This window comes from Anomaloglossus baeobatrachus, chromosome 8, assembly GCF_048569485.1.
Source record: "Anomaloglossus baeobatrachus isolate aAnoBae1 chromosome 8, aAnoBae1.hap1, whole genome shotgun sequence".
NCBI classification, from domain to species: domain Eukaryota; kingdom Metazoa; phylum Chordata; class Amphibia; order Anura; family Aromobatidae; genus Anomaloglossus; species Anomaloglossus baeobatrachus.
In genome coordinates, this window is record NC_134360.1 from 145,125,784 (window position 1) to 145,137,667 (window position 11,884).

An 11,884-nucleotide genomic window follows, 5' to 3' on the forward strand; every position below is an offset into this window, starting at 1 on the left:
CCTGGTGGCAGCTCTGAAGCTTGGCAAGCTGACACATGCCAGGCTCTCACGTGCTCAACTTAGCTGTTCAGCTGTTTCTAAAAACCTACCCAAATTTGACTGACCTACTTGTGAAGGTATGCCAACTGTGCGCCCATTTCCATAAGTCACCTACATAAGGAATAAAGTACACTGGGAGATATTACAGCCTCAACTTATCTTCTGAGCGCAGATAGGGTGAAAGTGAAGTAGAGGAAAAGCAAGAGGGGATGGTTACCTGCGTTACAGAGGGTACTACCAACACCAGCGTCTCATCTGTTTAGCAGGTATGGCCTGAAGATAAGGAGAAGGAGGAGATGGAGAGTCACCTTTCTAGTGGGAACAGGGAAGACGTGTGTTGGCAGCCTAGCACACATGGCAGATTTTATGTCCAGCTGTCTTTCTTGTGACCTTATGCACATTTTAGCCAATATTGATTACTGGTTGTGCACCCTTCTAGACCCTCGCTACAAGGAGAACTTTCAATCTGTCCACCCTTTGGTGGAAAGGGCAACAAAATTGGTGCAATACTAGAAGGCCATAGTTGAAGATTTTTTTCTAAAATCTGACATCGCTGGCAGCTGAGGTCAGAGTTCTTTTGCTAATCAAGAAGTACAGAAGAGTCAAACACAAAGCAGGCAAAACAGAAGCAGAGTAACACTGTTAAAGATCTTGGACAGTTTTAATAGACCCTTGCAGTGCCCTGGCCCTGATGCATGGGGTACTCTGACAAGCTGGGAAAAGTTTATATAGATGGTGATGGAGTACTTAACCAACTGTACTATTATTATTTTTATTACTTATTATTATAGTGCCATTTATTCCATGGTGCTTTACAAGTGAAACTAGTGTCCTACTTTATTCTTCTGTGCTTTACAACTATCAGGTATCAAAGCTGGACATGTGGCATTAACTGTCCCTCTACGCCTAAACGGTGCTAGCCTGCCCTGCCGCTAGCATTTTGTCAGAGTGGGTTTTTAGTGCCGCCGAGGGCATAATAATTGATAGGTGCACATGCCTGTCAACTGCAAATGCTGAATGACTTACTTACCTATAGTGAATGTCATGTGAGTGGGTGCTGGTGTGGAGCTCCATCTGGTGGCCAGGAATGATAATGAAGATCAGTCTGAATCTGTGACTCACATAAGTGTTGGAATTAATTGAGAATTCAGGAAGTCCTACTGCAGATCAGCCTAGTGTATTTAGAAAAGCATTTTCTGCCTGGTGGCGGCCGCTGATACTTATTTTCCTGCTACTTCTGAAGATTGCTGGGAATTTTCTCTTCAGTTTTTCCCATTTATTCTGTGCCTGAATCTACTTCAGATAGGTTTGCTAGTTTATTTGCTTAATTGCTGAAATTTCACTTAAGGGTATGTGCGCACGTTGCTTTTTACCTGCTTTTTACCTGCTTTTTTGCTGCTTTTTCTTCTGCGCTGTTTAATGCCAAAATGGATGTGTTCTTCTATTCAAGCAAAGTCTATGGGAATTTGGGTTTCTTGTTCACACTATGTTGTTCAAAATGCTGCCTTTTTGTGGCAGAACTTTGGTCAAAAACTCAGCTTTTCAAAGAAGCAACATGTCAATTGTTTTTGCCATTTGGGTTTTGCACTGCAAAGCTGAGTTTTTGACCAAAGTTCTGCCACAAAAAGGCAGCATTTTGAACAACATAGTGTGAACAAGAAACCCAAATTCCCATAGACTTTGCTTGAATAGAAGAACGCATCCATTTTGGCATTAAACAGCGCAGAAGAAAAAGCAGCAAAAAAGCAGGTAAAAAGCAGGTAAAAAGCAACGTGCGCACATACCCTAAGGCTATGTTCACACTTTGCGTTTTCACCTGCGTTTCCGCTGCTTTTAGAGTCAGTTTTGAACTGCAGCGTTTTTGTGCCCAAATGCATGCGTTTTGATTTTCCATTAAAGTCAATGAGAAATCTTGAATTCTTGTACACACTTTGCGTTTACAAACGCATGTCAAAATTTGCATAAGTTTGGTCAAAAACCATGCGTTCAGAAAAGGACCCTGTCAATTGTTTTTGCCTTTTTAGTTACGTTTTCATCACATTGAAGTCAATGAGAAACGTACTAAATGAACTTTTGTCAAAATTTCATCCGTCTCATATGCGTTTCATAGTCATATGAATTGCGTTTTGAAAATCATGAACACAACTATGTAAATTCACCAATGACCACCCAAATAGTTAATTTTGCGTCACATCCGCTTAACAATAAATTGATCCATGTGCAAACAAGTTTGCTGCACAGATCAGAAACATTGTGTGGTTGCTCCATCAAAGCAGACTATAATATACAACATGACTTGGTATAAGCGCTTGAGATTGGATGTCTCCAAACTTATTAGTCTGGTAAGTTGTTTTATTTATTTATGATATTAAATGTGTAATCTCCTAAAATTGGAAGATTTTGATAATATACACGATATTATATTTATTTTTAAAATATCAAATAGAATAATATTATATTTATTTTTAAATTTTTTCGCTAACTTAAGGTTGAATCAATGCCATGTTTATGGGATCCCACGTCGCCTGAGTACATGCAAAAAAACAAACGTGACGAAAGCTGGTTATTGATCTGTCAAGAATTATATCCCCAATGGCATGAGGCAAATAAAAGCCTCCAAACTAAGATTGGTATGTGTTTAATTGCAATTTGAATCCTAATCTTCATTAAATATGTTACATTTTAGCAAAAAAGTTTTAAATTAAATTTTCTTTAAATACATAGAAAATGATGTACGGAAGCGATGGAGATCAGTCCGTGACAGATTCAATAAAATCAGATTTGAACCTGGTAAAAGTGGATCCTCGCCAGTTAAACCAAATTTTATTTATTATAATGATTTGAAATTCTTAAGTTCTGGCCGCGTTTTAAGACCGTAAGTGTTAATTTTTTTCAAAATTTTATATATATTAAATGAAGAACAAAAACAAAAATTTAGAAAATACATTTTTTAGTAAAATGCACTAATTTAAAAAAAATATTATTTTTTTTTTTTAATACAAAATAAAGGACCGACGGAAATATCGCTCCGAAAAAGAACATGGATAGATCACAAGATAATATCAATCCTGCACAAATACAACCAGCCATTGAGGAAGAAATTAATACCGAACAAACACATCTGGAGTCTGATGTTGAAACCAGATCATTGGAACCATCTGTTTCCAATACAAATCAAGATCCCCAACCTGTGAGTTATCAGAAAGCAAAAGGAAAAAAAAAAAATATTCCAAGCAATAAAGAAATAAACCAAGATCAATTAACAAATCAAACTATTGAAATATTAAAATCAGCAACCCAAGATGATGAGTTTGACAATTTTGCCATTAGTGTCGCTTTTCGTTTAAGAAAATTACCTGAAAAAAAAAAAACCTCTGCATGTATGACTGCTATCTGTGGTTTATTGGCCTGTTTTGAGGATGAAGGTAAATTTCCAACAGGTGGTGAAATAGTTCATCTTTGTGAAAAAACATTTGAACAGAAAAACAACCCATTAGTTCTAACTCAGTCACAACCACATTTCCAAACAAACAAACAAAGAGTTGGTTTGTATTCTGAATGTCCGGATACATATTCTGCCCAAAATATACAACCTTATAACCCTATGAAACAAAGCAAAGAATATTCTCAATCTATTAGTGAGAATTATCACACAACTAATATTGTGAGAAATAGACCAAACGAACAAATGTCTGGTTTTTACACAAATGAATTATTTTCACAGCCATGATTTAGTCATTTTTGTTTTTATTTTTTTGCAAAATGGTTTTTTTCTCAAAACAAAAATTAAAAAAAAAAAAAAGCATGTGCAAAATGTAAATTTAATTATGATGTTAAAGCATTTTCATTTGAATTAAAGATAGGATGATTTTGGTTTAGTATTTTGCAAACAAAAATACATAAACCATACTTATTATTAATACAACAATGGAAAAAAAGTATACTCTTTGTTGGCTTTGCTTTTTCGTGCATTTGTTTGATGATATTGAAAAAATAAATGTCATCCCTTTAAACAAAAAAACTTTTGAAACATTTAATTGTTATTTTGCGGTTCAGCACCAACTGCACGGTATTGCCAAGTTAAGGCACCAACATCACTCATGAAATAATCTGTGAATTGATCTCTCACTGATACTCCTAAATTATTTAATCGACCAGATATTGAAGGACAAGGATGAAAGTTTAATGGTATTTCTTCCTCGTTAAATTCAAATCTGTATTTTCGCAAAAAATTATGTAGAACACAACAACTTTTAATAACAAAATCAACTGTTGATACATTTAATTGTATTGGGGTATGTAGAATTCGCCATTGGCTACTCATTATTCCAAATGTGCATTCTACATATCTCCTTGCCCGGCTCAATCTGTAATTGAATATGCGGCGGGGAACATCTAATCCTCGTCTTGGAAATGGACGTAGGAGATTTGGTAAAAGTGGAAAAGCTTCATCTGCCACAAAAACATAAGGGAAAGTAATTTCTGAGCCTGGTATTGGTGCAGGGGCAGGTATGATTTCAGAGTTATAAATTAATTGTATTCCGATTTGCGAATTTCGCAGTACACGTGAATCACCTGTACTTCCATGGGCACCCACATCAATTGCTATAAAATTATATTTTGAATCAGCAACTGCCATTAAATTTATCGAAAAAAATTTTTTATAATTAAAAAAATTAGAGCCAGAACGTGGAGGCTGCTGGATTCTGATGTGCTTGCCATCAATTGCTCCAATACAATTTGGAAAATTTGCTATATTAGAAAAATCATCAGCAATCTGGATTAAACTTTCTTCTGTAGGGGTAGGCATTACAATAGGTTGTAGGGTTTCCCATATTGCTTGACATGTTTCTTTAATTATTCCAGAAATTGTGCTTTTGCCAAGTCGGAATTGTAAATGTAGTGAAGAGAAATTTTCACCTGTAGCCAGGAATCTGTAATGTCAAATAATAATATTTTATTTTTTGCGAGATAAATATGTGATTTAATATTGTTATCAAATCAAATTTTTAGCAAAAATATATACCTCAAAGTAACAAGAAGTCTCTGTTCTGCAGATATTGCTTGACGCATATATGTGTCAGCGTGGGTAATTTTCGGTCTTAATAATGTCAGTAATTCATCAAAACCTTGTTGAGGGAGCCGGCAAAATGCTATGAATTTGTCATCAAATCTGAGTATAATAAGGTATATGAAATATTAATTAATTTTACTGTTCTAATTATGTTAAAAATTTAAGAGTAAAAAAAACAAAAAATATTAAAAAAAATAAAAAAAAAAATGAAAATATACTTTCGTAAATCCGCATATAAGAGAGCAAAATGCCCTTTGACATCACGATCCTGTAACAGGGGATGTACCCACATTCCTCTTGTCGTCTGCTGCTGTTGGTACTAAAATAAATATATTATGGGTTATATTTTAGAATTTAGGTAAAAATTATTTTAATAAATTAAAACAAATACCTGTAGGCTTCGTCTACGATTTAATAGCATCAAAATTAGTAATAAGCGATGACTTTGCGACCTCCTTAAACGAAAATTCTGTAAAGTATTTGGCATATTCCAAACGAAGTAAAATAGCAGAGAAGCAGACTTTATGATCAAAGTCGGAAATGACATCAGTAGATCTCTATTTTGGCTTTTTTTTATTCTAAATAGACCCAAAACAACAATCAACTTTATTGCCAATAGTTAAGATGTGACAAACGCAGCAAGATTTTAGGTTCGGAAACGCAGGATAGTACATATATAAACGCTTGGTAAACGTAAGTTCTGAGCTTCGGAAACGTTAGGCAAACTGATGCGTTTAGGATGCATGTTGTGGCAAAAAGCCAAAAAGGCAAAAACATTATTGTTCTAAAACTTACGTTTTGAAACGCAAGTAGGACGACGCAAAGTGCGCACATAGCCTAAGAGTGTTTCTGCTTATTCCATTTGGTTCTGGGTTTGATTTCTTGTATGTGAGAATCTGTCTCTCTGCTTTTGTGAGCAGGGCAGTTCCTCCAGCAAGAAAGGGAGTTTGCTCCCTGTTCATGTTTGGATTATTTTCACTTTAGAATATTGTTTGTTCTGTGATTTTGTTTTTTCCCATTATATATGCAGTTCCTTTTAAAGTGTCTGGCACAAGAGTAGCTGATACAGCGGGGGAAAACCCAGTGGTCTTATTATTTTTTTCCTATCAGGCGTTTGGTATTTTTTGCAGAGGTTTTTTGCTGGCCACAATCAGTTATCTGTCCTATCCTGTCGTATCTAGTAAGTCGGGCTTCACCTTTGCTAATCTACAGTCATATCAAAAAGTTTGGGCAGCCCTAGTAATGTTAACCTTTTTTCTTTATAACAATTTTTGTTTTTGCAACAGCTATTTTAGTTTCATATATATAATAACTGATGGACTGAGTAATATTTCTGGATTGAAATGAGGTTTATTGTACTAACAGAAAATGTGCAATCTGCATTGAAACAAAATTTGACAGATGCAAAAGTATGGGCACCCTTATCAATTTCTTGATTTGAACACTCCTAACTACTTTTTACTGACTTACTGAAGCACTAAATTGGTTTTCTAACCTCATTGAGCTTTGAACTTCATAGGCAGGTGTATCCAATCATGAGAAAAGATATTTCAGTTGGCCACTTGCAAGTTGTCTCCTATTTGAATCTCCTATGAAGAGTGACAGCATGGGCTCCTCAAAACAACTCTCAAATGATCTGAAAACAAAGATTATTCAACATAGTTGTTCAGGGGAAGGATACAAAAAGTTGTCTCGGAGATTTAAACTGTCAGTTTCCACTGTGAGGAACATAGTAAGGAAATGGAAGAACACAGGTACAGTTCTTGTTAAGCCCAGAAGTGGCAGGCCAAAAAAAATATCAGAAAGGCAGAGAAGAAAAATGGTGAAAACAGTCAAGGACAATCCACAGACCACCTCCAAAGACCTGCAGCATCATCTTGCTGCAGATGGTGTCAATGTGCATCGGTCAACAATACAGCGCACTTTGCACAAGGAGAAGCTGTATGGGAGAGTGATGCGAAAGAAGCCGTTTCTGCAAGCACGCCACAAACAGAGTCGCCTGAGGTATGCAAAAGCACATTTGGACAAGCCAGTTACATTTTGGAAGAAGGTCCTGTGGACTGATAAAACAAAGATTGAGTTGTTTGGTCATACAAAAAGGTGTTATGCATGGAGGCAAGAAAACACGGCATTCCAAGAAAAGCACTTGCTACCCACAGTAAAATTTGGTGGAGGTTCCATCATGCTTTGGGGCTGTGTGGCCAATCCCGGCACCGGGAATCTTGTTAAAGTTGAGAGTCGCATGGATTCACCTCAGTATCAACAAATTCTTGACACTAATGTGCAAGAATCAGTGACGAAGTTGAAGTTACGCAGGGGATGGATATTTTAACAAGACGATGATCCAAAACACCGCTCCAAATCTACTCAGGCATTCATGCAGAGGAAAAATTACAATGTTCTGGAATGGCCATCCCAGTCCCCAGACCTGAATATCATTGAACATCTGTGGGATGATTTGAAGTGGGCTGTCCATGCTCGGCGACCATCAAACTTAACTGAACTGGAATTGTTTTGTAAACAGGAATGGTCAAATATACCTTCATCCAGGATCCAGGAACTCATTAAAAGCTACAGGAAGCGACTAGAGGCTGTGATTTTTGCAGAAGGAGGATCTACAAAATATTAATGTCACTTTTATGTTGAGGTGCCCATAATTTTGCACCTGTCAAATTTTATTTCAATGCAGATTGCACATTTTCTGTTAGTATAATAAACCTCATTTCAATCCAGAAATATTACTGAGTCCATCAGTTATTAGATATATGAAACTGAAATAGCTGTTGCATAACCCCAAATTGTTATAAATAAAAAAGGTTAACATTACTAGGGGTGCCCAAACTTTTTCATATGACTGTATATTTTCTACCTATGTATTGTGTTTTCTTTCATCAACGTTGTTGCATGTTGGGGGCTTGCTCTTTCTTTGGGCTTAAGGAGGAACTCCGGCACACTACCCCGAAAAAAATAAAGAAAAAGGAAGAAAAAGAAAAAGAAACAACGTCCTTGCAGTCAAAAAAAGGAAGATTTAATGGTGTATAGGTTGAAAATTGCAGTTAATCTGACATATTGCTCAATCTGATATATTGTGACGTTTCAGTCTATTCAGCTTTCATCAGACAGAGCTCTCTTTATCGGATCTAATACAGCTACGGTGTCCCGGGAGGGGCAGTCAGATGCCTTTCAACCAACATGTACTGGTTGGGATAGAGCCAGAGCAGAGATGGCCGTGGATTAGACCGGATAAAGATGCCCGGTTGCTATAAAGATTGCAGAAGCCTGAAAAGGACAGCAGCTTGTAACTCTAGCAAGCTAAAGTGAGTAGATGATATATCATGCGTGAAATTCAGTAATGGGGACCTCCCGCTTATACTGAGGAAATGGCAGCCTGCAGTCACTACACAGCGGGACACACGCATTTAACACGTCTGACACCTGACCCTGCTTCTGCTCCTTTGGGGTTAGTTCACCATATGCCTCATATCCTTAAGAGCAGGCTGCCATTTCCTCAGTATAAGCGGGCATCTATATCTGGTCTAATCCACAGCCATCTCTGCTTTGGCTCTATCCCAACCAGTACCTGTTGGTTGACAGGCGTCTGACTGCCCCTCCCGGGGGACTACTCACCGTAGCTGTATTAGATTCGATAAGGATAGCCCTGTCTGATGAAAGCTGAATAGGCTGAAACATCACAATATATCAGATTGAGCAATATGTCAGATTAACTGCAATTTTCAACCTGTACACCATTAAATTTTCCTTTTTTTGACTGCAAGGACGTTGTTTATTTTTCTTTTTTTCCTTTCTCTTTATTTTTTTTGAGCTAGTGTGCCGGAGTTCCTCCATAAGATTACTGTACTTTTCTCCAGAGCCCCTTTTTGGTGAATCAAATAGGTACAAGGCACTCTCAAGGGTTAATTTTCATAAATTTATTCCAAAAGTCTAAAACATGTGACGTTTCAGCCACTAGGTGGCCTTCATCAGACAACTGGTATCATAAACTGGCCAAAATTGGAGTGTCAAGGCCGCGGTGTCCACCGCTCTGCTGCGTCCTTTTTGGTGATGCGGGGCGTTAATCTATAATCTATGTGCTATTTCTTTGGGGACTGCTTCGAGGCAAGTTAGGTTTCCTCATTTCTATCTTTGAGTTGTAGCAAGTTTCTCCGGCAGTGACGAGGTGTCTAGATGTGTTAGGAACATACCACTGCTTCTTCTAGTGTTATCTGATAGATAGGGGATTGTAGTCAGCTTATTTTCCAACTACTCTTGTGGTTTTGTTTTTTCCTGATTAATGGGATTTTTTGTGATCGTCCACGATTACCAGATCATAACACTCATTATAATGAATAAATCATGGATTGGCACAAACTTTTCAATTTCATAGTTCTAATGTTCCTTATTTTCTGGTTTATTCCCATGCACTGCTTTCCAGCCAAACAAGGGTATACAGTTCTTGTTTTCTTCTGTTTCACAACCTCTTCTTCCTTCTCCACCATATCAACATGGTCATGATGCAACCCATCTTAATTATTCTGCGGATAGGTTTCCGGGGGTCAGGTTGTTTGAGTGCGGGTTATGGGACTGGACTGTCGCAGGAAGGGGCTACAATGGAACGGGTTGAGCCTCCATTACCAAAAAAAATGGTAGCGTCCCACCGTTGGGCGATGAACTCTTTATAGTTAAGTAACGTTTAAGAAAAGTGCCTCCCCTGCGTGGGATGAAAGTTCTAAATAGAAAAAATGTTAACCCTTTCTTACTTTTTCTACAGTTAAAAAACAAAAAAACAAAAGTACAATAAACCTCTGGTGTCCTGCAGCTCGGGGACGAGCTACGTTTAACCAAGGGGGAATGTGACACCCTGGCCTATAAGGTAGTCACAGGACATTGTGCAATCTGCCCTTCTGCATGGTGCCAATCTCCTCCTTGGTTACGGGTCCCTGGCCTTTGGTGTTGCTAAGAAGCCAATCTTCTGCCACACCAATTTATTTGTTGCACTTATCTTAGGCACTGCACCTTTTTTCCGGCAGGGACTTCAGGGGCAGCAGGGAGAGTCGTCGCGGAGTGGGGGCGCCACATCGCATTTTTAGGGTGCCAACCCCCGCTGTAAGGCAGTGCACAGATAGGTGCAGCTATTGAGGACTAGCAATCTATCCTGTGCACTTTTAGTAACCACTGTGTGGTTTTAAGTGATTTAATAAAGTATTTAAGTTTTATAGGGACAGTCTATGTGCATGTATTTTATTATTCCCTAGTTGTTATCACATATATGAGTCTTGCTCCTGCACCTTCCTCAACAGTTTTGATGCTACCATGCGCCCTTGTTAATCCCTCTCCCACACCGTCCCATGCTTGCCACCTTGGTGCTGCTGACCGTCTGGACCTTAGAGTTCTTGTTATCCATTCCACATATGACTCCTCCTCTACTTCCTCCCCTTCCTCTTGTCCAACCACCTTACTCTGAATACTGTTTAGAGTGTGCTCCAGCATGTAGATGACCGGAATAGTCATGCTGATAATGGCATCGTCAGCGCTAAACATCTTCGTCGCCATGTCAAAACTGTGCAGAGGGGTGCATAGGTCCTTGATCTGAGACCACTCCAGCAGCATGATCTTCCCCACCTCTGGATCTCGTTGGCCTAGGCTATACGTAATAACGTATTGCACCAGGGCTCGGCGGTGCTGCCACAGTCACTGCAACATGTGCACAGTCGAATTCCAGTGTGTCGGCACATCGCATTTCAGCCTGTGAACCGGCAGGCCTGAAGACTTCTGGAGCGATGCAAGGCATTGAGTGGCGGGTTGTAAATGGCGGAAGTGAGCACATAGCGACCGTGCCCTCTGCAGAAGCCCATGTAGGCCGGGGTAGTGGGTTAAAAATTGCTGGACAACCTGGTTCAACATGTGAGCCATACAAGGCACGTGTGTCACATTGTCCTGGCGAAGGGCCGCACCCAGGTTTGCAGAAATGTCGCACACGGCCTTTCCTGGCTGCAGGTTGAGGGGAGACAACCATATATGAAACTCGGTCTCCAGAGCTGACCACAACTCATCAGCTGTGTGACTCAAATGTCCCAACATTTCAACGTAAAGGCCGCCTGATGCCATTGAGCTCTGCTGCCAGCATAGTAAGGAGGTGGGTGGGATTCCTTGTGCGCAGTTACAACGCAGGTGGCCTTACCAGACAGGCTTTGGGCGGAGGTGGAGGACCGAGACGAGGATGAGGAGGCAGAAGCAGTGGAGGAATTTCTACATACAGAGGATTGACGCACAACTTGTGGGGACGGCAAGACTTGTACAGCAGACCTTTCTCCATCTCTCACCATAGCTACCCAGCGCCCAGTCAATGACATGTAACGCCCCTGTCCATGCTTACTGGTCCAAGTATCTGTGGTGAAATGCATCCTGTCACACACAGAGTTTCTCATGGAAGCGGTGATGTTGTGTGCGACATGCTGGTGTAGCGCAGGCACACCTTTCTTGGAGAAGTAGTGGCAACTGGGCATCTGGCACTAGGGCACTGCGACGGACATAAATTATCAAAAATCCTCTGTGTCCACCAGGCAGAAAGGCAGCATTTCTGTAGCCAACAGCTTGCAGATGCTGAAATTCAACCTCTTAGCTTTGTCATGGCTAGGAGGAAATGGTCTTTTACTTGTCCACATCTAAGGGACCGAAGGCTGGCTGCTGTGCTGAGACGACGTTGAGTAGGGTGTCCCTGGCAAACTGCTGGGCTGTGTCTAAGGTGCAGGCGGAGACATAATGTTCATTCAG

General features: G+C 39.5%; 1 protein-coding gene across 1 annotated transcript; it reads left to right on the forward strand.

Annotated features, from left to right (window-relative positions):
• The first annotated feature begins 2,534 nt into the window (after positions 1 to 2,534).
• Positions 2,535 to 3,892, forward strand: LOC142249305 (uncharacterized). Its single transcript, XM_075320938.1, has 3 exons — positions 2,535 to 2,669; positions 2,764 to 2,914; positions 3,049 to 3,892. Exons 1-3 carry the CDS (start codon positions 2,537 to 2,539, stop codon positions 3,767 to 3,769), a joined length of 1,005 nt encoding a protein of 334 aa, XP_075177053.1. The 5' UTR covers positions 2,535 to 2,536; the 3' UTR covers positions 3,770 to 3,892.
• The last annotated feature ends 7,992 nt before the right edge of the window (positions 3,893 to 11,884 follow it).